This window comes from Clarias gariepinus, chromosome 16 (assembly GCF_024256425.1).
Source record: "Clarias gariepinus isolate MV-2021 ecotype Netherlands chromosome 16, CGAR_prim_01v2, whole genome shotgun sequence".
Classification (NCBI taxonomy): domain Eukaryota; kingdom Metazoa; phylum Chordata; class Actinopteri; order Siluriformes; family Clariidae; genus Clarias; species Clarias gariepinus.
In genome coordinates this window covers 30,686,188-30,700,000 of record NC_071115.1, presented here as the reverse complement: position 1 = coordinate 30,700,000, position 13,813 = coordinate 30,686,188, and the positions used below count along the sequence as shown (strand labels likewise).

Below are 13,813 nucleotides of genomic sequence, written 5' to 3'. Positions count from 1 at the left end.
TTCTGGAACGCTTGCTGCCTCTCAAAGAGCTTTAAATAAAAAAATATCAAAAAGTGAAAAAAAAAACGAAACAAAACAAAACCAAAAAGTTAAATCTGGTGTCCACCCTCGAGTCATCCAGAAAGTGTGTGGCATTTAAAAAAAAAAAAAAAAAAAAAAAAGCCGATGCACTGATCTTTTTAAGTGTGTGTGTGTGTGTAGGCACGGCTTTAGCACTCTTACTGTCATTCGTCTGAGCTCTACAGGAAAAGTGTCTTAATAATGTCGCTGCCCACGACGCTGGTGCCTGAAATCCCGCGAGCCCCTCGGCGTGGGACGCAGGGAGTGAGTCATTTCTCCCTCACGCCCACGCTTTACCTGTAAGACCGAGATCTGAGGGTTGGGGTGCTGAGGGGGTGTCACACCTGAACACCTCACAGGAAGTGACACAAGGTGGGGACGAGGACAGGAAGGGTGACCTGATAGAGACCGAGAGATGACGGTGTCAAGTGTCGGGTCAACTGCGGCTTGAACATGCACTACGTTGTACGATTTTCGAAGGTCAGGAGCATAATGACTTACAAACACGCTCATAACGGCTACAGTTACTGTACGATTATTTATAGAGTCATTATAGATCATTGCTTAGTGTGAAGAACAAAGTCCTTTGTGCAGAGTGCATTGTGAAGAGACATAAAGGTGACAGAATGTGTTATAAGCACTTGATACAGTGTGTTCTGTTTTAAGACTTTATAAACGCTTTATGTACAACAGTAGAGACTGGAAATTTTTTTTTTATTATTATTATCATAATGATGTGCCTCATAATTACATCAAAGTTATGCTACAAGTCTTTATTCATAGAAAGTATTTATTTTTTTTTATAGGCTTTGTTTAGTTTTTTCCCCCCAATAATTTTTACAAATTAAAGAGAATAATCACATTATTATAACAGCTGCACAAATATAAATAAATATGAACTTCTACTCAATGAAATTATTCTTATTTTACTTTTTTTAATGAATAAATAATTTTACTTGCATCACTTGTATGTATGTAAATGTAAAAATTGTAATTAAATAAATGTGTAAAACCCCTATTAATGTGTAAAATTAATTTTATTAAACTATAAATTAATCCATATGCAGCAAAAATAAAAAAATCTCTGTTGTCTTTTGAAGAACGAAACCCAACTGCTGCAGAACCGGCGCCGCTCAACTGGGCTCAACCCTAGCCCCGCCTCCGGACGCTTTTTCTCCTAGATAGCGTCCGATAACCATGGCAACACCCTGTTATAGGGTTTGGTACAGCATATACTGTGTATCTATGGTGTATTTTGTTAATCTTTAAGCGTTTCCTAGTGAACATTACATTCCGTCCTGCGCTCTTTTTTTTATTATCTTGGTTAGTTTTTTGCTGTCAAATGACCTGTTGGACTCGGGGGGGGGGGGGGGGGGGGGGGCATTTTTGAATGTTTTTTCCATAATTCTGGGACATAACAAAAGGCCTCCCAGCTGATTTCCCGGAACATTCCATGGAAACGTCTAACTGAGGAAGCAGCCTAAAGCGGCAACAATGATTTTATCTGTTTTCTTATGTAATGCTATTAATAATAATAATAATAACAATAAATGACTCACTCATGCAGCAAGTCAAAAGAAAGCTACTTGTTATAAATGAATAAACAAACAAGTGAATAAACATCTTTTGATCCCGTAACACACCAGCCCCGAAGTCAATATGTGATGAGTGCTGTAAATGAAGGCGAGTGCTGCAAGTGCTGCGAGTGCTGGCGATGTGTGCAGAACGGGACGTTCAAAAGAGGACGGAGACAGAGAAATATTTAGACATCAGCGAGCACAGTGTGGTGATGAAAGACGTACGAGACAGATCTAAAAGGCAGTGGTTTGGAGATGATCCAGGAAACAGAAGATGTAGAGCAGACAGACACTAAAGTACTGACAACCTGTAATTCACCACAACCTGAGAAAATTCCGAAATCTATAGCAAAGTGGGCGGTAATTTGTTTCCTTCAACATCAAGACATCAAGGATCATGAAGATTAAAAATCTCAGATCGGCCTCTGAGGCTCCGCCCACATCTCGTACCGTACACGAGCTTCAGAATCTCACAATCTCGTGCTCAGTGATCTGTCTGAAGGCAAGATCGTAATCACAAAAAAAATAACGGCTTTGAAACGATAGAAACGCAGCTCCTTCCCGTAAAAGTGGGTGACGCTTCAGATCACTCGGCGATGAACCGTTACAGATTACACGATGATATCGACTCTGAAAATAATCTCGACCACAGGAAGGATCACTTACAGATCAATCGAGAGTTGGCAGGCTTTGAAATCTGCATCTGTAAACAGAGGATCAAGGATATAAGACCGGATTAAAGATGATAAGGGGAAGAAAAAAAATATATATAATAATTTGGGTAGCCGTGATCAGTATCAGGCTGGGGGATGTTGAAATATCAGAGCGGGAGGGATTTATTTGATCTGTAACAAATAGGAACAATTGAAATTGGATTTTTTTTTTAAAGTTTTTTTTTTAAGATTGACTCTGCATTAAAAGAGAAGCGTTAAAAAAATTAATCACTGACCTATAAAAGTTTTCTATCCTATCTAAGAGTTTAAAATCTCTAACTAAAAGTAAAATATAAGGATGCGCGATACTGACACCCATAATAGAGCTGTTCCGATACTATTGCACCACTACTTTAGGCGCAGAACTGGATACTCACTACTGCTGGATGCAACTGATGCAACTGCCGCCTCCTCGCCTGCATCAAAGATCAAAGCTGCGCATCCGCTACATCGCTACGTCCGTGTCTTTTTTGCCAGTTACGTCCAGAAGTGAGTTTTGTCACAGTAACAGCAAAAGTAAGCAGAAAATAAGACTATTTATTAAGTTTAATAAAAGCTAAAAAAGAGCAGCTGTGTTGTAATCTTCAGTTTAAAAAAAGATACAGGCATAGAGGATGAAAATGCATTAACGAGCAAAATATATATATTGTTGAATATTATGTAATAAAAATAAAGCCAATTTTTTTTTTTCAAAATGCTGGCAACACCAAGTACACAGGAAGTTGCAGCGATGTGCTGATCTTGTGCGATGTGCTAACTAATCATTAGCACTTGACGAACTGATCATCAGCAGGTGTCTAGACCTCCATTAAAGCAGAAGTTTTGGCTGTTGCGTCTGGAGCGTGAGGGAGAGACATAAGCAATGGTCTTAGAGAAGCGACTGTTGGAAAGGGTTATTAAGCCACTTTTTATTTTTTTTACATTGCGAAAGCGTATTCACAAGTGGAAAGCATCTGAGACAGCTGTAGAAGTGATGATTCGGGCTTGTTTTTGCCGCCACGCGACCTGGACACCCTGCAGTCACTGAGTCAGGCATGAATTCCTCTGGATACCAGAGTACTCTAGACGTAAACGTGAGGCCGCTTGTCCGACAGCCAAAGCGTGGGCGAAGTTCTATCGTGAAACAGACAATGTTGTTAAGAAGAACAGACCAAAACCATGTGAATGACTGATGAAGTCATACAGGAAACCAGTACTTCAAGTTAGTGCTGCTAGAGGTGACTCGACACAAAAACTCATAGAATAAAAAGAGGAGGGACGACAGGATACAGCAGGAAAAAGTCAATTTACAGTAAAACGGCACCAGAACACCTGTATAGAAGGTTATTCAGATTGATTGTTAATCAATATGGAATGATACAAAACCATTGGAGAAATCAAGTAAAAGGTTCAAATCAATATTTATTATTATATTCATATACTATTAATTATTACCAGAACCAGAAAGAGCTTTATTGGCAGGTACGATTGCACATACAGGGAGTTTGTTTCGGAGACGAAAGCTTTCAGAGACTACGACACACACCGCACGGAAAAAAAAGTGTATGAAAAAAAGAGAGAGTGTGAGGTTTTATCAAATAAATATCAGTGGTATTGCACATATTGTTATTGCAGAGTGAGAAGAGGAAGATTTAACTGTCCAATAGGGGGGAAAACCTGCTCTTGTCCCTGACTGTGCTCTGTAGCGCCGACCGGATGGCAAAAGTTCACAAAAGAGGCGGCTTGGATGTGATTATAAGAAAGCAGGAAGACACAGCAGCTATGAAATATATGTTTCTAATGTGCATCTGATTATTTTGTTTATTTATTATTTTTTTTTAGCTCTGTATTTTTTTTTTTTTACACAAAAATAAAAGAACAGAGACTCACTGAGGTCGAGGACGTCATCGGTCTTGATGAGGTCTTCAGGACGCGTCAGGGGCAGCTGTGTCTCCGGCTCCCCCTGCAGCTGCAGCGACAGAGCCCGCAGCATGAAGAACACACGGATGGCCTGTCGAGGACACACACACACACACACACACACACAGAGTGAGCAGAGATCAGTGTGTAGAACACTGGACTATTGGGCCTTGAACCTGCCTCCACGTTTCTGGTTAAGTGAAACGATCTGTCCCTGGGATGCGGGGACGCAGGATTTCCTCCTCACTCTCGCCATCATATTTTTTCCTCTTCCAACCAACAATATTTTATTTGCTGCTTATCTAATTCTATTGCTTTATTATTATTTATATTGTCAGTATTATCATCATCACGTGAGTGTTTACTTTCGCTCGGGTGGGTTACACTAGCAGCTCCATCTGCACAGCACTTAAACCTGCTCTATAAATAGAACCGACTTGATATACAACATGATCCTCAACGTCATTTTTTTTTTTTCTAATGGAGAAACTAAAAGCCTTCCTAATAACTTCTCTGGAAGCGGGGAATTTGGGAAGACAATTCTTTAAAGCAGGTAACGACAATGTGCAACACAACACCCTTTGTGAGTGAACTTAATGAGTCCCATCAGGAGTTCCAGTAGCTTGTGAAAATTCTCAGAACTAGAGCAGGGTCGAAATTCTCTGGAAAGCTTTCTGGAGACACGCTGCACTTCTTCTCCCAGCCTCCCACAATTAATTAGCTCGGGCCACACGGGAGGAGACGATCGTTGTGTACTAATTGCTTGTTCGGCCGCTGTGTTTCCTAGACTGCAGACAGGTTTATCCTGAAGCTGCTCCTCTCCTTCCTCTGGGTAATTAGAGTACACTGACCCACTTTCACCTATGTGCTTTTGTCTATGTCCAAGTAACATTGAGATCAGGACAAAAGAAAGGAATAAATAAATAAATAAACGCCAAGCCGAGGCATTCATTCACACTAAACTAGGTTATCTTTTGTGGAAATGTTCCTAAGAACACAGCGCTTAGAGAACAGACAGAGACAGAAAAACACCCGAATGCTCTTGTCTTTATTGTGTGCATGGTCCGGCATGTTTTTAGTCCCGTGATCACTTAGTTAGTTCCCATCATGCACAAAAAAACTAAATGAAAACCTATAAGTGTGGTTTCATATAACATGCACACATATGTTTTATATACAGTGCCTCAATGTAGGTGAGACAGAGGAAAAAAATCTATTGAGTTATGTATAGTGATTCTTTTGTGTGTTGATTCACGTCTCACCAATTTTTTTAAAAATTTATGTTTATAATAAAGACCGGTCGATCGGTCAGTGACCAGAATCGTCTTGTATTTAGTTTGATTGGCCGTGACCCGTAATAAGATGTTCAGCCCCTGATATAAACCATTCTGAGTGCAGAAGCTTCCGCGTGGCACAACAAAAACACATTTTATGTCGTTATTTTCGATATCGAAAATTGAGTGTGTTAAAAGCCTCCGATCTGTCCACACTCTGTGAGAGAATTAGTCTCAAACCCACTCATTACATGTTGGAAGCCATTCAACCTGCGCGCTCACGGTCAAGCCGGGTTTTGAGACTTTGGAGGCGTTTGAGGCAGGTAACAAAGATGCACACTGCTCAGTAACAATGTAATTTTTTTGTTCAAGTTAGTTTGTATTGTTTAATGCACAAAATAAACACACCAGATAGACACAGACAAAGACACAGGGGTCACCCTGATCGCTATTTTTCCCCTAATCCACTTTCAGTGTCTAAAATAATTGCCCCAATCCCAAAAATAACAATACACCTGTGGCATTTGATTTCTCCAAACCCAAACATAAATACCCCAAAAAACTGCACCAAGGGCAAATACAAAGACCCAAGTGAGAAAATATGAGGTGTGTGAGCTCAGAGATCTAAACTTGTAACTGCTTTGACCGAAAAAAAAATCTGTCTTTTAAGAAACAATGAAGTATATAAGTATAAGTGCAGCATGTATTTTGCTAATTCAACTTTAAGATATTAGAATTATTTAATAAAAAAATGATGAGATTCTAACAAAAATATTTGGAAATGTATTCACTAAAATGTAAATGTTTACATACAATGTAAACACCTGCATCTTGTTCATTTTCCCCTCGACCTGCATCCCTTTTTACAAAGAACTTCTCTCTCAATCTTGATTTAACACAGTGAGGCAGAATAATGGCTCCTGTTTATTTTCATAACGATTCTTATCTTCAAAGTTGCCTCCTAATCCCCCCCTGCAAAAAACCCCAGCTGTAATTACATTTATCATTCCGTTCACCGAGTCCACAGAGAAAGAGAAAGAGAAAAAAGTGCACTCTAATATAAAACCCACAGAAAACAGACAAACTGGTTCCTAAGCTCAGTGCAAATATTGAGATTAAGGCAGGTCATACAGGACCACGCCTTTACTGTGTCGCATCATCAAGAAAAAATGTAAATACACCTAGTCCTGTGGAAAAAAAAAAATCAAAGAGAACAATAAATACTATCATAAGATTCATAGGAAGATATCAGAACAAATCTGTGGTGAGGTTCTGAAAAAGGATCAACCAGGATTTTTTTTAGAAAAAAGATGAATCGGGAACCTTCCTCAGAGGGGTCCCTAGGTGTGTGGGCGTGGTCTGAGGCGCTCTCTCTCTCTCTCTGAATCCCTGCTGATTTTAAATAGGAACTCATTCTAATGTTAGACATTGAAAATTCATTTCGGTCATTTCTTATAAAATATATGAGAGGCGTTTTGTGACTTTTATTTTCAATAAGAAGTGCCGTCAGGTGTTCAGATCTTCCTTTATTTCTCTTAATATAATCCCTTGCTACACTAATGCTTTACTCGTGCTTGGATCCCATCAAGGTAGAAAGTCTTATCATGAATGGACTGCCTGCTGCACGTCTGTTTTCACAGTTTTCCCGGTTTGACTTAAACCCCCCTCATTTATCGAGACGTCACAGTGAAAATTCCGGAAAGGATTAACTGATCGCTGGTGCAAACACTGCTGAGTGTACGATACGCTCACTTTGCTAAATGTGATTAGATAAGGACGATGATATGAATCCGATGTGTAACGTGTCAACTGAACATGACGACGGTTTAAACCTAAGTGAGTGTGTACAGTATAAATTGAATAATAATGGGCTTTAGGATGTACGTTACACCTGACGGCGCTTCTTATCGAAAATAAAAGTGACGCCCACAAACGATGTGACAACAATAAAATACTTTACTGCTCAAACATTAAACATTCTCCAGCCAGGTAATTCCCCCAACACCAACACAAATAAACACTTCCTGATGTATTATTGCCCAAATATCACCGATTTCCCCATAACACCAAAATAACATTTTTTTCTCCAAACCTACATGTAAACACCTTATTGACTAATAAACTGAACCAAACCAAAAGAAAATTTTATATATACAGTATATATATATATATATATATATATATATATATATATATATAAATTCTGCCCGTAATCCAAGGTTCCACTGTGTATGTATGTATGTGTGTGTGTGTATATATATATATATATATATATATATATATATACATACACAGTGGAACCTTGGATTACGAGCAAAATTCATTCCGGAAACATGCTCGTATTCAAAAACACTCGTAAATCAAAGTTAATTTTCCCATGAGAAATAATGAAAACTCTAATTATTTGTTCCACAGCCCCCAAAAAATTAATACATTAAAATAATTAACACAAAATATAAAGTAACCATAAAACAAATTAACCTGCCCTTTACCTTTAAAAAAAGTTTTAAAAAATCCAAACAGATAAGTGTTTCCGTTTATGCATGCAGGCGATATGCGTGTGTGTGTGTGTGTGTGTGTGTGTGTGTGTGTGTGTGTATATACAGTGGTGTGAAAAACTATTTGCCCCCTTCCTGATTTCTTATTCTTTTGCATGTTTGTCACACTTAAATGTTTCTGATCATCAAACACATTTAACTATTAGTCAAAGATAACACAAGTAAACACAAAATGCAGTTTTTAAATGATGGTTTTTATTATTTAGGGAGAAAAAAAATCCAAACTTACATGGCCCTGTGTGAAAAAGTAATTGCCCCCTGAACCTAATAACTGATTGGGCCACGCTTAGCAGCAATAACTGCAATCAAGCGTTTGCGCTAACTTGCAACGAGTCTTCTACAGCGCTCTGGAGGAATTTTGGCCCACTCATCTTTGCAGAATTGTTGTAATTCAGCTTTATTTGGGGGTTTTCTTGCATGAACCGCCTTTTTAAGGTCATGCCACAACATCTCAATAGGATTCAGGTCAGGACTTTGACTAGGCCACTCCAAAGTCTTCATTTTGTTTTTCTTTAGCCATTCAGAGGTGGATTTGCTGGTGTGTTTTGGGTCATTGTCCTGCTGCAGCACCCAAGATCGCTTCAGCTTGAGTTGCCGAACAGATGGCCGGACATTCTCCTTCAGGATTTTTTGGTAGACAGTAGAATTCATGGTTCCATCTATCACAGCAAGCCTTCCAGGTCCTGAAGCAGCAAAACAACCCCAGACCATCACACTACCACCACCATATTTTACTGTTGGTATGATGTTCTTTTTCTGAAATGCTGTGTTACTTTTACGCCAGATGTAACGGGACACGCACCTTCCAAAAAGTTCAACTTTTGTCTCGTCGGTCCACAAGGTATTTTCCCAAAAGTCTTGGCAATCATTGAGATTTTTTTTAGCAAAATTGAGACGAGCCTTAATGTTCTTTTTGCTTAAAAGTGGTTTGCCTTGGAAATCTGCCATGCAGGCCGTTTTTGCCCAGTCTCTTTCTTTTGGTGGAGTCGTGAACACTGACCTTAATTGAGGCAAGTGAGGCCTGCAGTTCTTTAGATGTTGTCCTGGGGTCTTTTGTGGCCTCTCGGATGAGTTGTCTCTGCGCTCTTTGGGTAATTTTGGTCGGCCGGCCACTCCTGGGAAGGTTCACCACTGTTCCATGTTTTTGCCATTTGTGGATAATGGCTCTCACTGTGGTTCGCTGGAGCCCCAAAGCTTTAGTAATGGCTTTATAACCTTTACCAGCCTGATAGATCTCAATTACTTTTGTTCTCATTTTTTTCTGAATTTCTTTGGATCTTGGCATAATGTCTAGCTTTTGAGGTGCTTTTGGTCTACTTCTCTGTGTCAGGTAGCTCCTATTTAAGTGATTTTTTGATTGAAACAGGTGTGGCAGTAATCAGGCCTGGGGGTGACTACAGAAATTGAACTTTTAACTGTGATGAACCACAGTTAAGTTATTTTTTAACAAGGGGGGGCAATTACTTTTTCACACAGGGCCATGTAGATTTGGAGTTTTTTTTCTCCCTTAATAACATAATCTTCATTTAAAAACTGCATTTTGTGTTCAATTATGTTATCTTTGACTAATAGTTAACGGTTTTTGATGAGCAGAAACATTTAAGTGTGACAAACATGCAAAGGAATAAGAAATCAGGAAGGGGGCAAATAGTTTTTCACACCACTGTATATGTAAGTGAAGTAAGAGGAGTAATCAGCCTCACTCTTCTCATCTTACACAGTAAATTTTTCTCCTCTCATATTTGAATTTTACACACATACACACACACACACACACACACACACACACACACACAAACACTCATTAAGGGAAAGACTGTTTTTTCGGAAAATTGGCAAGGAACATCGCTAATGGCGCTCGCGTGAGAGCATACTAACGGAATCACTGTTGTAAAGTAAACAAATGAACCTGCACGTAACCTTTAAAAAGAATCGCGACAGAGCACGGTGTCAAATTACGCACGCACACAGTAACAACAGAGAGGGAGAGAGAAAATGGGTTTTTAACCTTTTTAATGAGACTTTCTTTTGCTCGCAAACCGCGTTACTCGCAATCCGAGGTTGCACTGTATCCTGAACTCATCAACTGTATTGCGACTTCTGTGCATCAAAAGTCAGTACCCTGGTACCCGAGGCTAAGATGAGGGAGGTAAACATGACGCTCTCAGAATGATGAGGTTTTGAGGTTTTGGTCAAGCAGTGCACTTTGTGCTAATTTCGAAAAGGTCAACCTGTGGTATTTCAGCTCTAGAAACAAAGCTGATATACACAGAAATAACAACCAATGGGCGTAGAACATGTGTGAAAAGTGTTTGCAAGAACGTAGGACGAGACTCACACTGGGACGGAAATTCACTTACTGATTTATGATTTAAGTTAACGTATCTGTGCTAAAGACCTGAAGATGTTTCTGGCAACCCCGAGTCATCAGTACACCCTGAATGAGCTGCGCAGAGTAAACCAGAGTCACAGAGTCTGGGTCCTGTCAAATGGATTAGCGTTTCAGCAGAGCGCGCCTTTGATATTACACACACACACACATACACACATACACACACACACACACCTGGCAGCGGCGGGATCTCCGGGGAATCCGCAACTGGAATGGAGAACGTCTTGTTTGTGTTTCACGAGAACTTGTAGAGTCACACGGCAAGCAGCCACGCTTACTAATAACACTTTTCTTTTGTTTAGTCATAACCGTTTCGTCTGCATATCATCCTACACAAGCTCCGCCCACTTTTTACATTATAGGACACAGAAATACTTACTGTGTCAACAGTAACACTTTTGTTTCCAAAATACAGTTCAGTTTTCTTTTTTAAGAACAAAAATAATGATGATTAAAAAATAAATACTTTTTTGAGCCGTTTGCTAAAAATGTTTTAGATAGAATTAACAATGGTTTAGGCTGCAAAAAAAAAAAAAAACGCAAACTGTTTTTTTTTTATTGGCATATTTCTTTATTTCATAATTTTTTATTTAATAATGTGAAAAAAACTCTGTTTTACTTTTAGTTGTCGCTTTAAATTAATTTAATGTTTTTTTCATATGATTATGATTATATAATTTTTTTTATTTTATTTTTCACCCATTTTTTTATAACCAGGCAGTGTAAAAAAAATCCTACTAATAAACATTTATTCGAATTTTACAAAATTTTTCGCTGAAAAGCATGTCATTAAAGTTATATATTTATTTTATTTCATTTTCTAAAACACATAAAACATAAAAACGTATTTATTTAATATTATACTTTGTAAAATAAATGAAACAGTAGTGTTTTTCTCACAGTTGCTCATCATACCCATACGTCACAACACCAATTCCTGAAAATCATTAAAAAAAAATCATCCTTAAATGCAGTCACATGATTTTCGTGTCTCACGCTCTGCCTCAAGAATTGTGGGTAATTAAACCGTAAATAACCGGCGACTTTACACCGACTCTCTATAATACGCTGTCCCCGCCCTTCTGACTCACCCTGCGCGTTTTCTCGACGTCTCCGCACGGCAGCCGCTTCACAAAGTCGATCCCGGTCAGTGGCGTTCCAGTAGGGGGCAGGAGTATGGACGCATCCATCATGAGATACTCCACATTCAGAGGCTTACTCTAAACACACACACACACACACACACACACACACACACACACACACACACAAACACACAAACACACATCACATTACCATGACTAACCTAAACATCAGGTTCTCAGGAAGACCGTGATTATGCGTCCGGTTAAGAAGTATCGGACTGTGTGTGTGTGTGTGTGTGTGTGTGTGTGTGTGTGTAGCAGTTCGATGTTTACAGCAGAAACACAGCCGAGTGACGGGAAGAAGTTTCGCTTTATACCATGACAAAACACAAACAGTGAGACGCTCACCGTCATGCTCCTGTACTCGTCTTCAAACATATCCAGGAAGATCTCCTCTCCCTGTGGGCAGGAAACAAACAGAGCGGACACGTTAAAAACATTAAAGATGACGGAATGGATCCTTTTAAAAACAATTCTGCGTTTAAAAGTGTACGCGTATCGTGGTGTATTTATTATAAAGTATATATATATATATATATATAGATAGATATATAGTATCATCAAGTTAGAGGGGCTCTGGATTGGGATGGGGGAACATCATGTGCATCGGTGCATCATGGGTAATCTGTATTAACCTTAGCGCGTCATATTAGGAGCGCAAACCTGGATTAATTAACCCTCAGAATCAGAAAACTTTATTGATTCCGCAGAAATTTGCTTAAATTTCCTCCTGTAAGGTTTTATAATATTGTAAGACATTATAATCTAATGAGAAGATTCCTGTTCCCGAAGAACACCTCCTCCCCCCTCCTGACTCCATCTGTAGTAACACCTTCTATATCCAGACGAGGATACATCCAGATGGGCTAGAACCCTTTAGTTTAATCAGGACGATGTAAATGTATCTCCTCTCTCCTGTCTGTCTCCGGGTCTCTCTATGACTGACATGTTAATGATGGTTCTTTTGATGTTTCGGGACACAGCACTCTTCTCTTAGCTGAGAATAAACTCTGATCTTCAGACATCATGCCTGCGTGTGAGTGTGTGTTTGTCTCTCCTGGTCGATCAGTCCCGGACCGGTAAGTGTATCAAGCTGCAGCGGACACAATGAGCACTAACTCTTCTTCTCTTAGCTTAAAACTTATCTCGGAAACACCTCTTCTAAATCTCAACCCAACATATACAAACCGTAAACTCATGAGATCAGAACAAGAGCATTAACGTTAAACATAAACCAGCTGGGTCTGAATCCAATGAGAAGCAAAATGATTATTAATAATAATAATAATAATAATAATAACAACTCTTATCATCAAAAGATTTCAGACAAGACTACACACGGAGGTGTTGACAGTACACAGGATGTGTGTGTTCTTGCACATGATACTCGCTCTTGTGTTTAAATGCTCCGTGCCACCCTAAGCAGCGCATGTCTAAAAATAATTCCAGAGCCCAGGCTTGCTCTTGGATCAGATCGGCGTGAAACGCTTCAGGCAGGCACTTTTTTTCTTTTTTTTTTCCCTGTTTATTTAATCAACCTGGAGTACAAAGACACTGAACAGTGGAACACAGAACGTCTTGTTAAGTCCAGATTCACCCTTTTACGAGGAACTGTTCTGTGAGAACGATAGAACATGAAAGTGAAAGAGTACACAATGAGACTTTCAGTTAGAGAGGATTACTCAAGGCATTTGGTTTACAAACACTGTTTTGCTTTTTACTGTTGGCCACGCAGGGAGTGACTCAGATTTCATTAAAGCAGCTCTGAATGAAATGAACTGAAAGTGAACTATAGATATATATAACATCATGAAGAGCTCAAATTATCCTCACTGTGGCTGTAGAATCTATTTTAATTCACGTTCAGTAACAGATAAAGACATTATGTTTCAACAGAATCGCCGTGCTTTTTGAATACCCTTTGGACAGAAGTGTGTGCAGAAGAAGTGTTCGGACGTGTATCCTACTGTACATCGTCACGTGAGATCACGAAGCCCTTGGAAATCAGTCCTCTGTATTTAATCCCAAGTTTAGTCTTCAGCTCTTCAATAAGTGTCTTACTGTAACGAGCGCTGTTGACTATTCACCTTTTTCCTGATACTGTTCCAATACTTCTGGCCCTCGATAATACCAGAAAACTGAAACATTGATGAATTTTCCAGCTGATGGTCGACTTTTGGGTGTTTTGGGTGGTC

The 13,813-nt window shown here is 39.2% G+C and overlaps 1 protein-coding gene across 1 annotated transcript in view; it reads right to left on the bottom strand.

Moving 5' to 3' along the window:
• The window catches only part of clec16a (C-type lectin domain containing 16A), a 71,455-nt gene that overhangs the window by 15,405 nt on the left and 42,237 nt on the right, over positions 1-13,813 (bottom strand). The window contains exons 16-18 of the mRNA XM_053514212.1: positions 11,967-12,017; positions 11,565-11,693; positions 4,220-4,340 (exon numbers count right to left, since the gene is read on the bottom strand). Coding sequence (XP_053370187.1) covers positions 4,220-4,340; positions 11,565-11,693; positions 11,967-12,017 — 301 coding nt within the window. The remainder of the gene's footprint in view (positions 1-4,219; positions 4,341-11,564; positions 11,694-11,966; positions 12,018-13,813) is intronic.